This window comes from Macadamia integrifolia, chromosome 12, assembly GCF_013358625.1.
Source record: "Macadamia integrifolia cultivar HAES 741 chromosome 12, SCU_Mint_v3, whole genome shotgun sequence".
Classification (NCBI taxonomy): domain Eukaryota; kingdom Viridiplantae; phylum Streptophyta; class Magnoliopsida; order Proteales; family Proteaceae; genus Macadamia; species Macadamia integrifolia.
In genome coordinates, this window is record NC_056568.1 from 17,152,284 (window position 1) to 17,177,489 (window position 25,206).

Consider the following 25,206-nt stretch of genomic DNA (forward strand, 5'->3'; position numbering starts at 1 on the left):
CAATCTTTCCCCCTTTCAGCACAGCATCCCCATTGTGGCTCTATACACTGTTGGGGTTTGCTCTGATACCATCTGTAATGCCCCGGCATTACAAACAATCCTTTAAACACTAAAGGATTTATGATAATTTGTCTCTTATGAAATTGGAGTTTAAACATACTCCCTGGATTTTTTTTATTTCTTTTATCAATTCACCATTACTTGGTAGCTCGGGATATGACTTTTCATGATTCCCTTCAATGAGCATTTTTTTTTTAGCTCTGTACAATGTAATGTAAGGAACTTTGGTATGAAAATTATCTATAAAATAAATAGCCATTGCACTAGTTTTCATATTTGGATCTGCCTTCAACTATGAAGCAAGACGAGAAGCTATCCAAGTGGATGTAATAACCTTATTCTCATCACTCCCCCACAACAATGATCTTTATATATTGACTTATTCATAAATGTATCTTCTTCATAAGTTAATAGTGAAGCAAAGATTCTCCATGTGCATCTAGGTGCTATTCATACAGCTCTTACTCTTGACTTTTCATTCTTAACTCTTAAGATTTTAAAACCTCCTTGAATTACATAGTCTTTAAGTAAAGCCCTAGAGTGATTCACATTATAAAAAAATCATCTCAACATCTAATGTTATATTTCCATCTCTATCCTATCTATTAACTTGTCCAACATAGGGTCCATATATTCTTCTGAATCATAATCAGATTTATCTGAATTAATATCATGGCCCCTATCCTTCGGCTTCTCCTTTCCAGCCTTAGTCTTCTCTTTTCCAACATCTTCCTTGATGGTCAGAACAAGTTATGTATTCCTCCTTAAGATCCTCATTCACATCGCTATCTTCAATGCTATTCACATCGTTAGATCCACATTCATAATCTGCATCACTATCATATCACTCATCACATTATGATTCTTATTGTTGCCTACCTTGGTCCCATTATCAATCCCACTTCTCTTGTTTCCTACATTACTCTTAGATGGCCTAAAAGTAGCACCACCTCTTCTAACTTGATGCTTTGACTTGGTACACACAAAAGTTTGGTCTTGGTGAATGTAAGTACCAAATCCACACTGACTTTGCTTAACAGAAGTACTAAATCCATACCGATTTTGCTCAACATCATCCCAAAAACCACACTGACTTTGGTGAACATCATCCCTAGAAAAAGAACCACTCTCACAATGTTGTGCCATTAGTGCACTTGTCTAATTTTATTGAGTGACCAATGCACTAGGGAAATTATTCACTATGTAAGTGGATGATTGATTCTCATCATAAAGGAGATCACATACATACAAATCAATTGAATCCACTTTTTCATGCAATGAAAACAACTCATTCAAACTTTCATCTGCATTCACTTCAATACTCGTGTTATCGAGGAGCATACTCTTGACTTTAAATGTCACTGTGTGACCCACAAGGACATGCCTTATGACTGTTTTGTACATATCACACGCCATGTCCCTATAATAGTACTTGCCTGTATCTACCAATGTAGGTTCCGAGGTGCTCGTATAAAAGTGATAATAGATGGTTTCCCTAATTTCCATTGCAGATGATAAATTAACTAACTCTGATTAGAATATGACATAGTGGTGTATGATCAGTACAGAAAACCATCCAAATATGTTATGGTGATACGCAGTATGGAAATATGCATTCTTATATTGGAAACAAAATAAAGTTATAAAATCAGAGAATCTGATATTGGCATAGCAAGTTCTTATACCTGGTAACCCATACCTGAAATATGATCTTAGTTTATGGTTTACACTTGAGTTGTTGATTTGTAGGAGAAATCAAGCATCAAACTCTTTGTGTGAGTTACAATTTCATAGACACATGCAACCCGAGAAGCACTAAGTAGACATAGATTAAAGTTTCTTAATAAATTTTCTTAAACTAAATGTTGATTGGAGGTCTTTAGGTATTACAGGAAGAGCAGGAGCTAGCACAGTTTTAAGAAATCATATGGGTCAAGTGGTAAGTTCTTTTTATATTTACCTTGGCGGTAAACTAATTTTTGAAGCAGATTTTGTGGAGTTGGTTGAAGGTGTTGCAAGAGCAAAGGAAATCAAGGTTACTGCTCTTTGGATAGGGTAGTCGAATTCTGTTATCGTGGTATGTTCCATTCAATCTAAAACCATTCCACAGTTTGTGCTCCAAAAGTGGTTATACCTGCAACTATATCTTGTATCGATTCTATGGAAGATATCACTGCTTCAGGGTGGCTAACCCTGTGGCACTATCTGGTAAAGCAAGCTATAAAGACTGGTGATTCTAGGGATATAATGAGCTTTCCTTCTCATGTGAACGGGGAAATTGCTAATGATGCAATGGACCGTCTAAGATTTAGCTCAGTTAGTCTAGGTTCTTCTCTTCCTGTTGATGGCAATGTCGAAGGTGGTAAGAGATTAACTTGATATTTTTGTGGTTATTTTGGTGTATTGTTTTGCTTGCTGGTTTTTTTGTTTTAATAATATTGATCTTTTAGAAAAAAAAAATCCAAAACCAAACAAACCAAAACGGATATTCTGTAAACATATAAATGCAATCAAAGAAAACATATCAAATTTCAAAGAAGATAGACAATATACACAGTCAAGAAGATAGGTAATACAAGCGATATGAGCATAGAGAGGATTTGCAGTGGCGTCATGGCGAGCTTTGCTTCGACCGAGAGATGTTGTGACTACAGCAAGGGTTTCAAAACTAAATAGATGGTGCTGAACCCATCAACTACAAAGCAAGGGTTTCAGAACCCCTCAACTATCGGAGCTTTACAGGAGAGAGATGAGTGTCACCGAAAAACCCTAGAGCTGAGGTTGTGCTTCACCAATAGAGAATTTTCTTCTTCTCCATGTGAAGGAAGACGATGAGGTATTTTAGGTGGCTAAAGGGTATTCTAGGTATTTTATGGGTAATTTAGGTATAATATAATGTAATTTAATGTTGATGTTTTCTAATGGAAGGTGTATGTTTGATAGAATCTTTAAATATCAGGGGAGGAGAGTGATATTTTTTCAAAAAACGATGGGTTGGGGGGGGGGGGGGGAGTGGTATTAAGCCAAAGGTCAAGGGAGGGGAGTATGATTTCCTCTGTAAAAATTTAAATGCATTATTTGAATGATGTTATTATTGAATCAGTTAGTAGAACATCGTCATACATGTGGGTTTAGGATATTTAAATTAGGGGAGAATATTCGAAATCAAAGCATCTAGTAAAAAGACTAGTTTATCTGGGTAGTGTGGGTGCCTAATACCTTCTCACCCCTGTAACCAAACACAAGTTTGAACCTCTAGCCAGACAATATATAGAATCGAATTAACAGGGTCCTAAGCCCTCATTCTAGGTGGTGACTCCTCAACATATTTTTCCACATCCCTTGTCTCACAATTAAATCCCAAGAAGTAGTCCTATGACCCCCCCCACCTCTGAAAGGTTCCAAGGGTCTGTTGACCTAGACCCGTTCACTACAGGATTTGATTCATCCAAGAGTTATGTCTACTACCCATATACTAAGGGATGTGTTTTTTTGTCCTTTTTCATTTTTGTTTATATTTTTATTTATTTTTTTGTTTTTAGTTTTTTTTTTCCTTAAAGATCAACAAAGAATATCATTAAATTTCAAAAAATGGTGGTACAAGAATAATCAAAATCCATTGAACTAAAAATCCACCTTAGGCATGGCCATCAATAGATTTTTAGCCTAATCACAATATCTACATAAACCGAAATCTGGGTCTTCTCTGAAAGTCCCAACTTACGTCAGATAAAACAAAAGAAGTTGTTAACCATGAGGAAGAAGATTTTGATCTTGCTCCATGCTTTTCCAGCTTATCTGTAGTGACATTATCTTCACTGTAACAATGTGATATTACCCAATTTATCTCATTCAGAAAATTCTTGTAAAATAACCATCATTGCTCGAAACACCATGGAATTTTTTGAGTCCTAATGCAAGTAACCACTGCATTGGAGTCACAATCAATCCAAAGATTTTTACATGATGCATGCCATGAAAGAAGGCAACAAACTTAGTGATAAAATTAGTCCCAATCTCTTTGTAGTACGAGATGCAAAGGACAGTGTTACCTTTATCATCTCGCAAAATACCTCCTGCATCTAAATAGCTGGGGTTTCCAAGTGAGCATCTGTCAATATTAAGCTTGCAATATGGACGAGGGAAAGACCAAAATAATTCGAGAATTTTTTAGGGCACTCTTGAATTAGTAATATCGAATTTCTTTCACAGGACCAAATCAGCCACAAAAGAGACCTGGATAGGAACTAGGATTGAGAAATCCTGAAGATCCTTTAAAACTGCTTGAACCACACAAGAAGGGGGCCTATGTATATCATCAAAATTCCTTTCATTTCTTTCACTCCAAATATGCATGGGGACGATAACACAAAGGGGTTGCCACAATCCATTACAGGGCACAACTTCAGCTTTTCTTTTCCACCAACAAAATAAATCCTCCACAGAATGGAAACTAGCCCATCATTGATCAAGAAAACTAAGAATCCTTGATCAAAAATTTGAGACACAATCACACTCAAGAAATAGATGGTTGAAGGATTCTAACTGATTTAAGATAGCCTGCACCTTGATGGAAGGGGAACTGAGCGTCTTCTTATCTTATCGTCTTTTGGAAGACAACCATGCACTAGACTACATCCAAAGAGAGATTGGCGAGGGGTAAGACCTTTCAACCAGATCTGCCGAGACTAATTCTTCTTAGGATCTTTCTTCCTTAGATATTCGTAAGCCGAGAAGACTAAAAATTTTCCAGATTTGATGAGTGACCAAATCAATTTATCAGAAGCAGCAAGGAGAGAATAGGGAAAGACAAAATGCGATTACAAATTTGTTGCATCCCATTATACATCTCCTCAGGCAGTGCCCATTCTCCTTCCTCAATAAAATTAGAAACCAAGTCTGTTGAACAACAAATTGAAAGTAGGTCACTGGGGAGATCTTCACTAATTCCTCTTTGGCCTAACCATCGATCATACTAGAATTTAATGCTTGTCCTGTCTCCAACAATCTACTGTGAGTTATTGGAAACAAAACCCCACACTTTATTTAAACCAAGAATAATAGAGGATGAGGAAATATGGCACTTAAGAGAGCCACCAACTGCAACAAATCCAGGGGAAATCTCTTGAGGATGGGTCTCCACACCCTTATGGATACACCTCAGAGAGCAGGAGCTCAGAGAGATAGGGATAGGAGGGCTGCCCCTATGCAGGATGTTCCCATGGAGGAGGAGTCTAGCGAGGAGGATGAGGACTATGTTCCTCAGGATGAGGAGGATGATTTGGTGGAGGAGGACATCCTTGAGGAGGTGCCTCAGGAGTCGAGAGGTACTGATCCTGGCTTCACCAGAGCTGCAGGCCCACAGCATAGAGCCCCACCACCTGAGAGGGGTGCATATGATTTTGAGGGCATGATGTCCACTATGAGGGCTTTGAAGGATGGCCAAGATCATCTGCTAAGAAGACTGGACGGGAGTGCTTCCAGGGAGGAACGCATCCTAGAGAGGCAAGCTACCTTGGAGAATTCCTTCCTCAGACTGGGCCAGGACTTGGATACCACGGCCAATGCCATCTCAACAGATTTTGGCCGACTTCGGAGGGAGGTACGACTGGTGATCTCGAGGTTTGACTACTACGACCATCGCCTCAACATCAACTCTAGACCTCCGGCGAATGTAGTAATAATAGACGACGACGACGATGACGATGATCAGTGAGGACTTAGCTCGTCCACACCAGCTTCTCACCTGTTCCATGTTGTCTATCCTATTGTATATTTCTCTCTCTTTTTTTTTCTTTTCTGATTCTTGTACTTTCTCTGTAACTGGACTTATTTGTGGGATAATGTATTTTGACAGTGGTCTGTGGTGGATTTGTATGCTTGAATACTTGTGTAGTTTAGTTGTGATGTCTTTTGTTAATTTGATCATTGATATCTATATATATGTGGCTATGTTATTTATCAGGTGTTTGTGTGAAAATTTTTGGAAATCTCATTTTACGCCGTTATGCTACCAAAATTTCGTCAAACTTGTACTCGATGGGTTATGACACCAATTAATTAACCTTTTATTCTCTCTCACACATGCCATAAATGCAATATCTAAATGCAACCATTTTTATTCTTTTCTTTCTTTGGCTTTTAACTCTTTAAAGTTTTTACATTAACCCAATCCTATTTCCTATTATAGATTCTACGGGATTCTAAACGGTATGTTGTGAGTGGAGCAGAGCATCACGCTCTGATACCACCGTTGTCACACCCCGTTCACACAGAACTAGGCCAGTGATCGGGTTAACACCGGTTAACCCAAACCTGCCAGGATCATCTGATACAGTATTCCACCACAGCATACACACAACTAAGAAAGAGCTCATTAGTTCAGCGGAAGGCTTAGTTTACCTGTGAATATTCCCATAATACTTGATACCCAAATTGTAATACATAGTTAAGTACAGGTGGGCCCATAGGGATGATATTTACACAAAAAGAATACAATTTACATATCAAGTACTCAAAGGGAATCATAAAAAATCAGAGTGTACAGCTTAGCTCGGTATCAAAAGGAGAGCTCAGCTCGGTATCAAAGGTCAGAGCTCGGCTCGGTATCAAGGGTTGAGCCCAACTTGGCATCAAAAGTGGAGCTCAGCTCGGCATCAAAAGTAGAGCTCAGCTCGGTATCAGAACTGTGGTCCTGTAGCATAACTCTCGCACGAGCAATCAGTGCCGTGCTCTAACTCCTCGGGGGCCCACCAATCCTCTTCAGGGAACTCGACTGTGGGACCCAACCCGTGCTCTTTAGATGGATGACCTGCAAAATCATCTAAAAGAGGTGCACACGTGGGATGAGCTCACTAGCTCAGTAAGTGGAAAGATGGACCACACAACAATCCACACAACAAATCACAACCATATGCACTATATGCTATGCAATACATTTTAAATCACAAGCAGCTAAACAACATTACTAAGTCTTTGGTTTAGTGCTACTACAACCATAGTGCACGTATACTCCGGGTACGAGCCGTGAACTTCATCCCGCGATACGCCCATAGGGCTGTCGGAGAAGGCCCACCTTGAGTACTCGGAAAAATAAAAACATGCCGACATCGGCTCTCAACATAAAGTAAATGACTGAAAATTAAAGGTGCTGACTCTAGCAATTTAAAAGCAGTACGATTGGCCCTCTTGAATATACCACCGGGGTTGTCGACTGTCCTAATGACCAGCCGGGCATAATGTCTAACCGCCACAGTGACCCGACAACCGCGACCACTGCTTCCCCCCAAATGGTAACCCAATACCTTAACCCCTATTGAGAAGGGTCGTAGCACGGGAAGGTGATAATCCTAAATCACATGCTCCTATATGACAATAGTACGATTGCATAGTGCCACCGCGTCCCATACCACGAGCCACCAATGCACTCGTTTTCAAGTCGACTATGACATCTGGTCTGTTAATGCATCATGCACAATGATGTCAACATTCATCACATAAGCATATCATCACTTGGAAATTAGAAAAATAAACACAACACCCATGCATAACAATGTGAGGATGACTAATCTACATAGCATTTTCATGATGGCATGGCTAGACTAGATACGATTAAATGAATGCCAAACAATGCCTTGAAACAAGGCCAAGCATCCTCTCCCCCCTTACCTGTAGTGTACAAGGACTCACGCTCGGTACGGGTGAGATCCGGTGCGAGAAGCGTGAGATCTGGTGAACCTATCATGAGTGAGCGGGGTTAGTACTTCACCACTTTGGGATCAAGATTAACATGATCCAATGACAAGATCATGTTTAGAATCCTAAAAGAAGGTCACACGTCCGTTTTGGGTCCAATCGGTCGTAAAAATCACGTTCGAAGGCTCTCAGGTGGGTCAGACAACCCACCTGTCTGACCCACTGGTCTGGACCGGTGGGTAGGTTGGCCCATCGATCGGCCCATCGGTCTGACCCGTCGGTTGGGCCTGAGGTCCTGCTAAGACTGACGGGCAGGGTAGCCTGCCGGTCGACCCACCGATTGTGCCCAAGGGCCCTACCCTCTCAGGCGGGTGCCCACAGGCAGGCCAAATGGCCCATCGGTCTTGGCGAAAAATTGTTGTTTCTTCCCCAAACTTCTCCCAATCTTTGGGGATTCAAATGGGGCTTTTTCAAACCCATTCTTCACACATTCAAGGTCTCATACGATGATTCTAACCTAGATCTAGGTTAGATTTAAGGAATGAGAAGCCATCTTACCTTCTTTGCTCAAGAACTCCTTCAAAACCCCAAAATCACTTCAAATAAAAAATGCTTCTCCAACCTTATAAATACTTCTTTAAATCTTTCAAAATCAACACATAAATCATCTATTAAACCTTAGATTCATCATCTCAATGGGGATTTACAAGATCTCAAGAAACCCTACCCAAATCAAGGGTTTTACTTGGGTATGGTAAAAGTTTAAGGAACCCAACCTTTGCTCACCCCTAAACGTAGATCTCGTGTTGGAGATCACTCTTCCGGCGTCGGAATGAGAAGATCAAGCCTCGGAGCTGCTGAAATCCATCTCTTCTTCCTCTTCCTTCTCTTCTCCTCTTCTTTCCCTTCTTTTCTCTCTCCACTTTACTCTTCTCACCAATGTACGAGTGTCATAAATGAGAAAAGAAAAAGAAAACATAAATGCTATATATACTTCTTAAAATAACTAAGTATTCACATGGGTGGGTCACTCAGGTGGGTGGATCCGCCCACCTGTCCGTGCACCTGAGGGCCAAAACTTGGGGGATCAAGTGGAATTTTGATAGAATTCGACCCTCGGCACGAATCTCACTCTTGGCATATGATGTAATATACGTATGTGCCTTAATATATGGCTACATACCTGCTTTATCCGTACATGGCCTTGTGATAGGTGCATGTACACGGCTTGGGTACACCCGTCTCTTCTGGCACTGGCTCGGACTTGTCGGGCCAGCCGGTGTTTAAGGTCACCCTTGCCATCATAGTCCATAAGGAACCCGCTTTAACTCTCTCCGGTTAGGGTCCTGCATGGTTAAACCGGGTCAACCGTGTAATCAGACCAGGTTTAAGAAGTAGGGTATTACATCAGATCTTATGAAGATCTCTCTGAAGACTTGGAAAACCTCACATGGGGAGGGGAGGAGAGAGGGCAGAGCTCTACTACCATGGGTTACTCACTAAGAGACTTGGGTGGTTGTGGTGTTGTGTTGGTGTGTAAAATCAAAGGGAGGGTGTATTTATAGAATTTTTGGACCAATAGGGAGGAAAAAGAAAATTCCTTAACCAATGGTTGTAAAAAGTAATTTTTCTAAACCAATGGGATGAATTTAAGAAATTTTAGACCAATGGTTTGGAGGGTAATTTTCTATAGCCAATGGGGTGAAAGATAATTTTTTTGACCAATAATGTAAAAGATTCCTTTTTGGACCAATGGGAGGTCACAGTGTAGGGTACACTAGCGGGATAGTGTAGGGTACACAGGCGGGTGAAGAGGGAGTTCCTTCTTCAAATCAATCATAGGAAGAGGGATTTTGATCATCGATGGGAGTTTCAGAGGTTTCGATAGTGGTGCAGGAGGTTCAACCGAGGTGCTGGAGGTCCAGCAAAGGCACTAGAGCTCCAACAGGTGTTGGGGCTTTGATATGGGAGTTGGAACTCTGACATGGGTGCTAGAACTCAGACATGGGTACTGGAACTCGACCAGGTATGTGAGGGCTTGGATGGGTATGTGCGAGGCTTGGTCGGGTACATGTGGGGTGTGGCCGAGTGTACGCAGGGCTTGGTTGGGTGCACGCGAGGCTTGGCTGAGTGCGGGTTTCGCATGGGCAGGGTTTGGGTACTCAAGGCAAGGTGTGGATGCTTGCATGGGTGGGGTTTGGGTACTCAAGGCAAGGCATGGGTGCTCGCATGGGTGAGGTTTGGGCAATCAAGGTACAACCTTTTGGAGTGATTGTAGAAGATTCGATGGTCCAATTTTAACAAACTATATATTGGAATCGTAATTCTGAGTACTATGCATCTGTGTGATCACTTTGACCAGATACCTTTGTATATGGAATGTCATAATTGGACCCTTCTTTTCTCTTGTACGAGTTTTCTAGGGATTTTGGTTGAGTATGGAATGCTTTTGGGAATAGTTACCTCAGTCAGTTGTCATCTCTGTCAATTTGAAACAAAAGATCAAGTTCAAGATTCTTAAGTCATCATAGCCAGAGGAAGGTGACAAAATTAGGTGTCTACAGAATGCCCCTCTTTGGTCGAGGCCTATATCATCAGTCGAAGGGCAAAGAAAAGAACGACCACATTTTGTCACCCGGAGCATATACTGCCGTCATCTCGCTCATCAATGACGGAGTTGAAAATGCAATAGGTAATATCTCTTAACTATTTTGAAGTTTAGGACTTACCTAGGCTACTGATTGTAGGAAAGAAATTCGCTGCTCTTCCAATCCTGCAAAAAGTATTAGTACTTTGATCTTTGACTTTTCCTAGGTCGGGCTTTTCCTGTGCCGGCATGGAAATTTAGTCTCCAGATTGGGTCTTTCAAACCAATCTGGACTATTTGGGACCATTGGTTACAAGGGAAAAATTTGCTGTTCTTCCAATCTTGTAATAGCCAAAAATATTTGATTCATAAATTTTCCTTAGCTAGGCTTTCCATGTGCCAGTTTAGGGAATTTGGTCTCTAGGCTAGGTCTTTCAAACCAATCTGGACTATCTGAGACCATTAGTTACAAGAGAAAAATTCGTTGCTCTTCCAATCTTACAACAGACAAAAATATTGGATTCTTGGATTTTCCTTAGCTGGGCTTTCTATGTGCCACTTTAGGGAGTTTGGTCTTCAGGCTGGGTCTTTTGAACCAATCTGGACTATTTGGAACCATTGGTTACAAGAGAGAAATTTGTTGCTCTTTCAATCTTGTAATACACAAAAATATTGGATTCTTGGATTTTCCTTAGCTGGGCTTTCCATATGCCAGTTTAGGGAATTTGGTTTCCTGCAGGGTAGGTCTTTTAAACCAATCTGGACTATCTGGGACCATTAGTTACAAGAGAGAAATTTTCTGCTCTTCCAATCTTACAATAGACAAAAATATTGGATTCTTGGATTTTCTTTAGCTGGGTTTTTCATGTGCCAGTTTAGGAAGTTTGGTCTCTAGGCTAGATCTTTCGAACCAATCTAGACTATCTATGATTATTGGTTATAAGAGAGAAATTCGCAGCTCTTCCAATCTTGCAACAGACAAAAATATTGGATTCTTGGATTTTAACTCTTAATTTTGAATCTTGAATTTTGAATTTTGATTTGAAATCTTGATTTTGACTCTTAAATCTTGAATTTTGATTTAGAATCTTAATTCTTTATGAGATAATTTCCATCTACCTCACAAATTTCGAACTCTGATTTCACCTTTTATTTTTATCTACCAATTTCATCTTCCACTTTCATGTGATTTTGTCTACCAATTATATTTTACTTTCTCATTTCCTTGTGAAGAAATTACTTTGAATTTTGTTTTTGTGGTAAGAACTCTTGAATTGCACATTGGAATTAGAATCTCAAATTTTTTTTTTGGGAGAACGAATTTTTTAACTATAAAATGATCCCCCCCCTCCTGTTTACTCACTAATCTGATTTTCTTGAGTTTAGAACGATTTGTGAACGAGTGAGCTCGGGTTCTTGAGATTTTTTGAAGATTCAAAGTTTTTCGCATTTCTTTGGGGTTTCTCAAATTTTTTCGAGTTTTCTTAGAAGTTCTTCATCTTCTCCTTGAAGTTCTTCATAGTTCTTGCGGAGGGGACCATTTGGAAAATTTGAAGTCTTTCTGGGCCTTTTTACAAATTGTGAGGCTTCTTGGGGTTCTTTGTAAATTATGAATCTTCTTGGGGTTCTTTGTAATTTTTTGGAAATATGGCCAACAGAAGAAAGAGGAGGACTCCAGGAGAGATCCGGTTGGGTATTAGAGAGAGATGCAGTAGATCCTCTCAAGGGGATGACAGTCCCACATATTGGTATATCGGGCGGACACTTCACAAGACCTAGGACCACATATGTAACGCAGTGTGGGGCAAATGGGTAAGTCTTTTCCTTTTCCATACATTATTATTCATTTTTGTTCGTTTTTTGCATTTATTTATATTTTGTTCATTTTTTGCATTTATTATTTTTTTGTTTTTTGTTTTGTTTTGGCTTTTTTTTTTTTTGGCATTTATTTTAGGATCATGATGAGGGAACACCCCTACATTGGCCAAATATGGCCATCCCAATGCAGTTCGGGAATGGTATGAGATGCTTCCCAATAAGGCAAAGGGGCAAGTAGGTTCCACTTTCCTGTGTCACTTGGCCTCACTGGAGACCAGGAAATTCAGCTCGACAGTGGCGGGAGATTTGGTGGAGTGGTGGTGGCCAAGCACCCATTCTTTTCATCTTCTTATCGGTGAGATCACCATCACACCTTTGTGTTTCTATGCCATGACCAACATACCCTTCGGGGGGGAGGTCTCTATCTATTCCCAAGACTTTGTCAGTGTGGGAGTTCACAAAGTTGATAGGTATAGAGATTCCAGATGATTAGACACATATCTGCTTGGGTGTGATTAGTGCCCATTGGATGAGGAAGGATCTGAGGTTGAACCCGGGTAACCTTGCACAGGTAACTCACTCATTCCTTTTTTTTTCTGTGGCATAGTGTCTTTTCAGTGACCTCCGGGTTGGAGTGGACATCAGTATGGTTGCCCTCTTCTAGAACCTTTGGGAGGTGGATTCTTGGGATTGGGGTGGGGCCGCCTACGCATGCCTTCTGCGGACCTTGGACCTATTGGCATATGGGGATTGGGGCCTCAAGGGGGTAGGCTATAATGCTCGGCCCCATTAACCTTGCTCAATATTGTCCTCTTTGGCCCATGGGCCTCAAGGCTTTAAAATGTGTTGTGCCATGTTAAGGAGGCTAGAGGTTATTAACTAGCCCAGTAATCTCTCCCTAGGCAATGTGAGACTAAAGTTTACACACCCTCACCGATCTCCCAAACCCGCTAGTACTTATCGTATTCTTGGTGGGGACACCTCACCGATCTCCCAGGTGGGTTTGGTACTTGCCGTATTCTTGGGTTGTCACACTTCCCCCCTTTTCCAAAAACCAAATGGGTCTAGAATTTTTATGGATAACACTAGAAAAATATAGCTACAAATCATTAGAAGGGTGTATAATCTAAATCAGTCTTTAAAGCATCCAAAATATAGACACAAGGACTATATATGCAATGGACAAATGCACTAGACAGATTTGACCACAGTCTAGTAAAATATATTTTTCTCCTTTCATAAATCAAATAGATTGGGGATTTTATGAGTGAAACTAGACTAATAAATATATAAATCATTAGAAGGGTTCATATTTTAAATCAATCTTCAAATCATTCAAAGTATATATATACATGTACTGATATATGCCTTGGATCTATGTACTGGACAGAAATGACCATACCCCTATTCTTGGTGGGGACACCTCACTGATCTCCCAGGCAGGTTCAGTACTTGTTGTATTCTTGGGTCGTCACACAGACTACAGTCTCCAGGTGACTTTGCATTTCTTTTTGTTCTTTTCTTTCCTCTCTCTTTTTCTTTTTTTTGATTGCATATCATTATTTTGATATTTCAATTCAGCCTTGGTGTTACGAACACCTAGAGATTTTAACCCCCGTGTTGAAGGATCCTCTAAGTTTGCCCTTCCCCATGGCTAACAGATGGGGAGATAGTCGAGTATTAAGGAACCGATGCTATCCCTCTGAGACCACCCCCCGCTCTCTTCTGGACGGTCTTACAGAGGTAAGCTTTATTTGGTGTCCAATTTTTCCTTTGTCTTGTGCTGTACTCACTTCTTCTTAACTTTGCAGGTCAATTGGAGGCCATTCCGAGATCTCCAATTCTACAACCCCGATGAGTTTGCTCGAGCCAAATGCCTGATAGAGAGCCTGACATTATTCAGGGGTATTTGGGGCCATGCCTGGTATCGAGGAGAGCGTGTCACTCCTCAGTGGTCTGATCCTGTTGTACATTCTCCTTCTTATTATCCCCCATCGACTATGCTTAACCCGGAACGTCTCCCCTAGATTGAGATAGAGATATGGGCTGAAGGGGTATGGGATGATTCTTTCCTATATCAGAGCAGGGATTACGAGGCCTTTCTCAAGGAGGAGAGAGTTTGCGCTCCCTTTTGTCCCAGTGGGCCACTGGCATGTTTCTTCTCTTGAACATTTTTTTTTCATATTTCAAATTCTTCTCTTTTTTAATTGATGTTCTTTTAGTGGAGGGCACGACATTTGGCTCCCCCTCCTACTCGGTCACAAGCAAGTGCTGCCCTCTCATCTCAGATTGAGTCTTCCATTGTTGTGAGGGGACCTCTCTGGATGGCCATCAATCCCTTCAGTGGTTTTCCGAGCTGGTCTTATCCCAGTGCAACTCATCTGGGCATTCCTTAGCTCTTAGAGAGTAGAGTTGACAGAGATGCCTCTCTTGGACTTCCTATCCCATATGATTGTGTGAGTATCAAAACACTTCTTGTTTGATTGATTCTTGATTCCTTTTGACTGACATGCTTGTTTTCAAGTGTCTCCGGAGCTCTATGCCAAACTTAGGAGGATGCATCAGTTTGTCTGAGGTCGTGGTTGAGAGGGTACTCTCTTGTTCTTAATCTCATTCCTCTTTTAATGATTTTTTTTTTTTTTTTTTACCATTCCATGTGTTCCCCCAGAAGAAGGAGAATGATGCCTTGAGGAGACAGGTTAGCTCCTACTGACAAGAGAATGCCCATTTGCGGAGGCAGGTTGAGGACATTGCACAGAGGCTGACGAGTTCAGGTTTGGGACCCTCCAATTTTGCGGCCTTCTATGAGGATTATGTCGAGCATGGTTCAGATGAAGACTTTTGACCCATAGGGATTTGTTCTTGTATTTCCTGTAAACATAAACATATGTATATTTTCTTTTTCTATTTCCCTCCCCTTTGTTTGTTCATCATTTTATTTTGCATCTTCTGAATGTAAACCTATCTTTGGCACAAAAAAAATCTCTTTTTTTTGTTTATGGTTTGGAATGTGTAGGCATAATCAATTCTACAACTCAAGTCATAATTAGAATAATTGGGATAACACGAAAATCCAAATATTTTCTCATTCTACTACCAAGTGTATTACATGGGAAGGGGAACAACTTTCCTACCATAGACAAGATAGGTAAGTAACAAGGTGGGGAGACAACTCTTAGGGTGAGTGAAAGTTCAGTAACTCCTTTGGGTCCATTGCCTTGAGTCCATATTATCGGTTGATGTACATAGGCAAATAAAAGGACATGTGAGTCAATCCTATCAACCTGACGTAGTTGTAACCAGGGGTCTTCATCAGAAAATCTTCTTATGGCATCTCTGGGAACTTCCATGCAATGTCCTTTGTAGTCCTTCCTTATAGGTATTCTTTCCAATCATCAATGAGTTTGAATTCCAGGTCTTCCCTCCTTTCTTGGTAACCAAGAGCCCCTAGTTGACCCCCATTTAATGGCCTATTTAGCTTCAGCTTATCAAGTAGCCATAGTTGGAAAATGGTAGGACTTCCATGATAATGATCAAATCCAAACCTATGGCTATGGCTCATGTCATCAAGTCCTTTGAATGTCTCCGCAAGGACTATGGGAATGATATCTCTTCCTTCAATTGCTTTATCACTTCTATTAGAACAAGTGGTGCACCACGTCCAGGAGTTCGAAGAACATAGCGAGCTATCATACATAATAGACAAGCATCTTGTGATCTTTTCTGATGGATTCCCCCTAGTGGTAGGTATTAAATGAAGATCCTGACTACCTTTAGAATGTCAATCTTTCCATATCTGATGAATTGCTTCATTTCCTCATTTTTCCATCTAAAAAAGTCCTGAATCTTTTCTGAGTGGTCTTTCTTCAAAGATGACTGAATCAACTTACCCTTGGGTGGAGATAACATATAAACTAAATATTCTTCGAGAGTTGGACAAGTCTCTACCAACCCAAACCAAAATATATGAAGATTAGTATCCCAATGCCAAGGCACTTGGCAGATTGTGATGTAGCTCGATGCACCCAATCCGGCTGAGCATTGACATACTTGTAGCTTCTAACAGACTTGGTGCGACTATGCTCATGTCCAAAGTCCACCTTCTCAATGTCTCATTTAAAGAGCCCATGACTTTTCCTGAAACCATTATAAGCAAAGAAGGGGTATGATGATTTGCCAAGGTATAACTCATTAGGTGTTGAAACAACCAAACCTTTACCACTGTTGAACCAAAATCTTTTTTTCTTTTTAACTACTCAAGGGTGGGAAGTGAACTGGCCTTGACATACTAGTGCCGAGTTACTCTTGGGGGATGAAATTCTGGATAAGAATCTGGAGGACTATAGGAAGATAACGGATGCCTAATGGTCTTACATGCTAAATGACAATTCTTGGGGGACACAAGCTATGATGATCTTTTAAGATACCTTGATTATTAATTAGGAACCAATTTATTGTATTGAGATGGTTGAGACCGCACTTGCACATGTTAAGTTACCTACGTATCCCTTGAGAGGAATCAGGTCTGACATAGTTCGGGCTATTCACCCTATTATACATAATATTTCTTGAGTTGATCCATGTTGACCCCGGGTATCTTTTCACTGTTGTGGTCTATGATTTTCACAGCCTTGCCTGGTAGAATCTCTTAGACAGTGAATAGGCCACTCCAGTTGGGCCTGAATTTTCCTCTTGGGTCCTGAATTGGGGCTATTTGTTCTTGAAGAACAAGTTCACATTCTTCTATATGACGAAGCTTCACATTCTTGTTGAAGGCCCTTGCCATTCTTAGTTGATATTTTTTTAGGTTGTCCATGACTTTCATACACCTTTCATCAAAAAATTTGAGCTCATCGTGTCTAGCCTTCACTCATTCTCCTTTAGGTAATTGACTATCCAGAAGCACCCTTGGGGATGGTACTAGGATTTCCATGGGTAGCACCACCTCAACCCCATATACCAAAGAAAAAGGGGTTGCCCCTATCGAGGATCATAAAGAAGTTCAATATGCCCATAAAGCAAGTGGAAACTTGTCTACCCAATTCTTGTATGTTTCATCCATTTTCTATAAGATCACCTTGATGTTCTTGTTAGCTGCTTCTACTGTCTCATTGGTCTATGTCCTGTAAGTGGTAGAGCAATGCCTTTTGATACTGAACTTTGTGTAAATTTTATCGATTTTGCCCCAGAAATGGGATCCCTTATCCAATATCAACTCTTGAGGTACCCTATATCGAAAAATGATATTTTCTTGGATGAATTTCACTACCTTAGCAGATATGAGGACTACATATGATTAAGCTTTTACCCACTTGGTAAAACAATCAATGGCTACCAAGATGAACTCGTGACCATTAGATGCCTTAGGTTTGACCTTCCCTATGATATCGATACCCCAAGTAGAGAATGGCCAAGGAGAACTGAGTGAGTACAATTCCGTCGGTGGGATATGTATGATATTGGCAAATATCTAACATTTGTGGCATTTCTTTAACAAAACTCACACAGTCTACTTCCATTGTGTTCCAATAGTATCCTAGCCTGAGAATCTTCTTAGCTAGTATCTTGGCATTCATATGGGGTCCACAGAGGCCTTGATGAATTTTCACCATGATGGTTTTAGCTTGTTCTTCATCCACACACAACAACTAGATTCCATCATAGGACCTCTTGTACAATAAGTCTTCTTAAAGGATAAACTAGGTGGTATATCTTCTTAGAAATTTCTTTTCTCTATTTGTAGCTTCAACTGGATACTTTCTTTCTCTAATGAAATCCACTATGTGAGCAAATTAAGACCGACCATCCACGATGAGAGAGTTCATCAATTTCTAATAAATAGGCCTGCTTCTTTGTTCTACCAAGAATGGTCGGACCCTAACTATAGGGTTCCATTCTACAATGGATGCCAACGTTGCAAGGGCATCAGCAAACCTGTTCATATCTCTCTGGAAGTATTCGAATGAGATCTTTGCAAAGTGTTCAATCACTTCTTCCAGATGTTCTTAGTACGGCTTCAACTTTTGATCTATAGTCTTCCACTTTCCTTGAATCTGACAAATGACAATGGATGAATCTCCATATACTTTGATCCTTTTCACTCAAATAGTTAGGGCCATTTCTAGTCCCAACGCACAAGCTTCATATTCAGAAATATTATTGGTACAGGGGAAGTCGAGGCCGAACGGCAAAGGCAAGTAAAGGCCATCAGGAGTGACAAGCAATAATCCTGCGCCACACCCCTTTTGATTAGCTGGTCCCTCAAAGAACAACTGCCATTCATTAGTTATGTTTTCTTCCTCTATTGCTATGATTTCTTTATCGAGAAAGGCATCATCCAGGGCTCTTCCATCTTCTGTCGGGTGGGCAGCCAAATGATCAGCTATAACTTGCCCCTTGATAGATTTCTGAATAACATAGGTGATGTCAAACTTTGATAGCAAAAGTAACCATTGGGCCATCCTTCCTGCTAGAGGTGGTTTCTCTAAGAGATACTTGATTGGATCCATTCTTGAGATCAAATGCACTGGATAAGCTATCATGTAGTGCCGCAGCCTTTTTGTTGCCCAAATTAGTGCCGTACAAGTTTTTTCCAAAGATGTGTACCGTGTCTCATACTCCAGGAACTTCTTTCTGAGGTAGTATATGGCATGCTTTGCCCCCTTTTTCGTCTCTTTTTTCGCTACCAATGAGCCCATGAAATATTCTCCCACTGATAAGTATAACAGAAGTGCTTCTCCTTCCACCGGTGGTATCACTACTGGTGGGTTCATAGGGTATCCTTAGATCTTATCAAAAGCTTGTTGGCATTGGTCATTCCATTCCATGGGCTGATCCTTCTTCAACAAATTGAAAATTGGTTCACAGATCGTAGTCAGTTGTGCTATGAACCTGCTGATATAATGGATATGACCAAAAAATCCTCGTATCTACTTCTCAGTCTAAGGTGTGGGCATCTCCTAAATTGCCTTGATCTTGATAGGGTTGACTTCAATGCCTCTTTCACTCACCAAGAACCCTAACAATTTTCTTGCTGTTGCCCCAAATACACACTTCTGAGGGTTCAACTTCAGCTGATACTTCTTGATCCTTTTAAAGAATCGCCTTAGTGTGGGAATATGACCCTGTCCATCTTTTGACTTTACTATCATGTCATCCACATAAACTTCCACATCTTTGTTTATTATGTCATGTAATATGGCCGTAGTTGCTCTCTGATAAGTTGCCTCGGTGTTCTTTAGTTCAAAAGGCATCACCTTATAGCAATAGGTTCCCCATGGAGTCGTGAAGGCTGTTTTCTCACGATCTTCTAGGTGCATGCTCACTTGGTTGTTTCCTGAGAATCCATCCTTAAATGATAACAAGGCATGCCTTGCCATGTTGTCAACTAATACATCAATGTGAGGTAATGGGAAGTCACCCTTAGGGCTTACCTTGTTAAGATCTCGGAAGTCTATGCACATTCCTACCTTGCCATCCTTCTTTGGTACTGGTACAATGTTGGCCAACCATTGGGGGTACTTCACCACTTGTAGAAACCTTGCATTCCACTGCTTCACAACTTCTTCTCTGATCCTCTCACTCCATTCTGGCCGCATTCTTCAGAGCTTCTGCTTTACTGATTTTGCCCCAGGGTAGGTCGACACTCGATGTTGCACGATATCATGGTCTATACCAGGCATATCCTCATAATACCAAGCAAAGACTTTGGCAAACTCTTTCAAAAGACTAATCATTTGTTCTACTTATTCATTGTCTAGGGTGATACCAATTTTTACCTCTCGAAGGCTTTGGTCTGTTCCTAGATTAATAACCCGGGTACGGACGGGTTGGGCTTTCTTTGATTTGCATTGTTTTATCAACTGTTGATATTTATTAAGATCATCATCAGAAAAAAGAGGCAACTCATACTCAGAATCAAAAATTTCATTCATGAAAGAAGGAGTAACAGACTCGACATACACGGACTCTGGGCTCTCCTCAAGAGGGGAGGCCAACACGAAATCATAAAAAAAAGACTCAACAACTAACTTGACTATAGACTCGGTGGCTGGTTTGATACTTTCATCAGTGGTATTCAGGCTGGTTGACTCAGTAGCATGAGTAAACTTGAAGTTTTCCTCAATGCTAGTCCAATTCAGGAGTGGTTCGATGACTTGATGGATGAGTAGGTGTGGTAAAGGGCCTTCTTCTTCTTCCAAGAAAGTTGTTGCTATTTCTTCAAAGGTGTAATGGTTTTTCTGGATAGGTGCCTGCTCATCTCCTTCCATATGAATCATAAGCGCTGACTGAATTCCATCGGTAGGGTTAATTATTGGGTCATCTTCGCCAATTGTATACACTGAATATTCTCCCAGATCCTTGGTGAATAGTATCCTGATTCATCATCTTCATCATTGTGCCAAGGCCCCTGGTAGTCATCTTAGTCTGGGAACTCATCGTTAACTTGAGAACTAGAGTCATCTCCATCCTTCTCATCATCCTTTGTGCCACTCACTATGTGGATTAGGGAGGCGTGCTCTTTGATTTGTTCTCCCACTGACAATGCTATCACTGCTCTGAGGAGGTCATCTGTGACTTCTTCCGTCATCTCTGGATTATCCTTTAAAGATATAGTGGGCTGAGTTAGAGAAATGGGATCACCTTCCTGACCTTCTCCTAAAGCATTCACTGACCCTGTTGATGAAGTCATCTTTGGTGAATCTTGTAAGGTGAGCATATCTTTCCAACTATATTTGCCAATCCATCCTTCCTTTGGATTATCCAGCGATCCTTGGGAATGGGTTTGATATGAAGGTGATGAGGCATACGAAGCGGGATGGTATGAAGGTGATGTGATATGAGAGATAGGATATAAAGATTGGGGGTGATAAGATGAGGAAATTCCTTCTCTTTGATAATGTGGTGAAGGTTGATGATATGGTGGAGATTGGTAATACAGTGGAGGTTGGTAATAAGATGGAGGTTGGTAATATGGCGAAGGTTGGAGGTATGGTACGGTGGATCCCATTGTTGATGATGAAGGAGGGATAACGGATACCTGATCTTTTGGCTCCTCTTCTGAGGATGCTTCTCTTTTGGGAGTTTATATGCCTTAACTCTTTAACTCATGGCTCTCCTATAAGCGCAGGCATTCATGTGGTTCTTCCAAGCTCTAGGTGTGATCAACTGAGTCGGATCGCTTTCTGTTGCTTCCTCATCTAAATTGTTCACATGGTCGGGGAGTGGATTGGTGTTGATATTGGGAGTTTGCTTGACCTTGACTTCAACAGTCCCATTGTCTACCAAGTCTTGGATCGCATGTTGTAGACTTATGCATCTTTCAATGTTGTGCCCCTTCTGAGTGTGGTAAGCACAATATTCATGATCTCTATACCAAGCTAGGGGAGGGTTGCTGATTACTCTTGGAGCCACTGTCCCTAGCAATCATTGTTTCTTTAGATTTTCATACACTGCTATCACGAGCATTCCCAAATCAGTAAACTGTCTTCTTGGACGATGAACATTCTAGGAGGGAACATCTGCTTGTATCACAAATGATTGTGACGAAGTTATAGGAGAGACTGACTATTGGACCGCACCTACCACATTGGTTTCGGGACCCTTTCCCTGTCCAACTCTAGTGTTCTTGCCTGCATCTTGTGAGGATCCTTGATATTGAGCTTCCCTTAGGATTATGTTTTCCACATGTGTACCGGTGGCTATCAAGGTATCAAAAGTTTACAAATTTTGATAGTAAAGGACATCATAATAAGGCTTTGACAGGTTTTCAATCAACATTTCTACTTGCTCTGCTTCTGAAGGCTGATCTTCCATCTTAGCGGCCTTATCCTTAAACCTCGTCAAGAAGGCAGTGAATCCTTCTCAAGGTTGTTGCCTCAATGTCTGAAGCTCTCGTCACTTCACATCTACTTTGGTATTGTACGAATACTACTTGGTGAAGGCTTTCACCACAGTTGTCCAATTTTAAGTTTGGGAAGGCTCCAACTAGGTGAGCCACCTTAGTGCTGGTTCTGATAGGGTTAACATGATGGCTTGCCCCATCTAGCTGTCTGCAAGTTGCCTTAATTTGCCAATGCTAAGGAAGGCTTTGAGATGAGCCTTAGGGTCCCCTGACTCATCAAACCTATCAGTCTGCCACTTGAATTTCTCGGGAATCCTTGCCCCATAAAAGAAAATCATTTCATCAGAATCCACTATTTGACTTTCTGAGCCTTTTTTAACTCGAATCATATTCTCCAACTTCTCTAATTGCTCTTTGAGTTTCCTTTCTTTCTCCATCTCTAGAGGCTCCATTCGGACATGTGCAGTGAGCCCCTCTTCCTCATCTTCAATCACTATCCTGGGAGGAGGGACCCTGGAATAGGTCCCTCGTTGACCATTCAAACGGGTAGGTGAAGCTCCTCTATGACCAGTTGGCTTGACTTGCTCTGGTTCTCCTGAGTCAACTCGGGAAGAATTCCCACGATGACCCGTAGGTTCATTTAGATCCAACTCTCCTGTGGCTTACGTTGGTTCATCCCTAAGAGGGTTTTGGAGTGCATGCAATATCTAAGCTATTCCTATCTTGACCTTGGCCATTTCTGTATATAAGGTCTCTACGGGGTGGACCCATGCTTGTTCAGGTGATTCAAGGTCGTGGGGATCCATGTGAACTGGGTCGTAATCACTCAGCGATAAACAATCTTAGAGAGACGATGGAGGTGACACTAGACTTAATCGAGTCAATTGGTTATCCTGATGTGTTCAAATGGACCATGGAGAATACTTTAGGTGTGGAATTATGCCTGAACCAAAACTGGCTTATTTTAGGATTCTTGTATTCCCAAGCCCTTGTTCACACATTCACTTGATTAACAACCAATGATCCATCCAAAGTTAGTCCACTTAATGGTAGGGAGTGGATATGGGTTGGTGCCCCTAGTCCACTCAATACCATAAGTGAGAGGTTCATACAAATGGCTTGACCAGAATACTCCTATTAATACATTCTTTGCCAATAAAGTCATGCTTTTCTTAATCTTATCCCACTAGGTGACTTTCCTCCTAGTTTCCTTGGGTCTTTAAGATAATTTGGAATTTCGTGGGACTTTGACAGAAATTAGCCTTGATTACGTATGCCAAATCATCCATATTTCATTTCTGAGGAAGGACACCTTTTATCTGAAACCCACTTAGGAGAGCATTTCTTTATGACTAGGATATATCATAGGAAAATTCATTTTTAAGATCGTAAACAAATTCTACAGACCAGCTTGTGGTGTTCCTAGCGTTCTTCATCCATTTCCTACATGATGTGAGCATGCTGTGGATGCAATAGGACTGAGAAGGCTAACTTGAAAAGATCTATATATGCAAGGTACGTGATCCTTTTGATATACCCGCGGGTATGAGATCAAGGGGTGACTTCCTTGCCCATTACTCATGACCACACACAAGGTTAAGTAACTAGTCACGGGGTGATGGAACTGTGAGTGATTGTGTACAAAAGTGTAATGCGGGAATATTATTATTCAATCTTAAAATGTCATAATGTGCACGGACCTCCCCGAGGGTACTGACACAATTATGAATATCCTTGCCATTTAACAATACCCCACACCCTTGTACATGAAGCGGCTACCATTTGCTCTCAGAGTACTCTCCATGACATGCACTAACCTCCCCAATGGAGTGGGCATGACAAAGAGTCCATCGTCAAATGATTTCACTTTGAGCACGGTGTATGATGCGGTTAGCAAGTACAAATACAAACATGGGGTTAGCCAAACATATTTTTAAATAGATGTGGTGGAAAATGTTCTTACATCTAATGGTAGCATCTAGTGTTAAAAACTTGACATTTATCCCCAATGGAGTTGCCACTATGAGGGTAGCGGCCGGAGATGAGATCTCTCTTCTCTCCTTTGTGGGGGGGGGGAAGGACTTACATTAATTCCATCCTCTCTCCTCTCTTTCTCTTTCATGAGGGAGGGGTGTGTGTGAGGGAAGCGGCCAAAAAAGATGAGTGTTGCATTACTCCCTTTGAGGGGGAGGAAAAAGGCTTGCATCAATTCCGTCCTCCCTCATCTCTTTCCCTTTCATGAGGGAGGGGTGTGTCATATGTGCTTACCCTACGGCCCCTACACCGTCGTATCACCACTTGGAGATACGTGGAGGTCTATTTCACAGGAGTGTAAAGTTTGACATTCGAGACGAGGATTTGATGATGGTTCAATATGGGGATCAAGATCATGCAAAAGGGTTTGGAGTCGTCACCTAGAATTATGGGCCTAGGACCCGGGGGTGGGCCCGATTCTTGAGAAAAGGGCCCGAAAGTTGGTTTGGTCTACAGATGTAAGATAAGTGTCAGGTTGTAGAATTGGGAAGGTGTTAGGCACCCAATCTATCTGGTTCAACTGGCCTTCCAACTAGATGCTTAAGAATGAACATTTTCCATAATTATTCCTGTCACACCCCGTTCTCACAAAACCGGGCCAGTGACCAGGTTAACACCGGTTAATCCAAACCTGCCAGGATCATCTGATACTGTATTCCACCACAACATACACACAACTAATATAAGCTCATCAGATCAACGGAAGACTAAGTTTTACCTGTGAATAATCCCATAATACTTGATACCCAAATTGTGATACAATAGTTATATACATGTGGGCCCGAAGGCATGATATTTACACAATAAAAATACAATTCACATATCAAGTATATAAAGGAATCCATCAAAATAATCAGAGTACACAGCTCGGCTCGGTATCAAAGGCTAGAGCTCAGCTCGGCATCAAGGGTTGAGCCCAGCTCGACATCACATAGTAGAGCTCAGCTCGGCCTCCGAAGTGGAGCTCAACACGACCTCAGAACTGCGGTCCCGCAGCACAACTCTCACACGAGCAATCAGTGCCGTGCTTTAACTCCTCAGGGGTCCACCAGTCCTCTTCAGGAAACTCGACTGTGGGACCCACCCCATGCTCCTCAGATGTATGACCTGCAAAATCGTCTAAAAAGGGGGTGTACACGTGGGATGAGCTCACTAGCTCAATAAGTGG

At 41.3% G+C, this 25,206-nt stretch overlaps 1 protein-coding gene across 1 annotated transcript in view; it reads left to right on the forward strand.

The window, feature by feature from the left end:
• The first annotated feature begins 9,739 nt into the window (after positions 1 to 9,739).
• LOC122094759 overlaps positions 9,740 to 25,206 on the forward strand; it is a 39,901-nt gene continuing 24,434 nt past the window's right edge. Inside the window, exon 1 of the mRNA XM_042665360.1 lies at positions 9,740 to 9,781. Coding sequence (XP_042521294.1) covers positions 9,740 to 9,781 — 42 coding nt within the window. The remainder of the gene's footprint in view (positions 9,782 to 25,206) is intronic.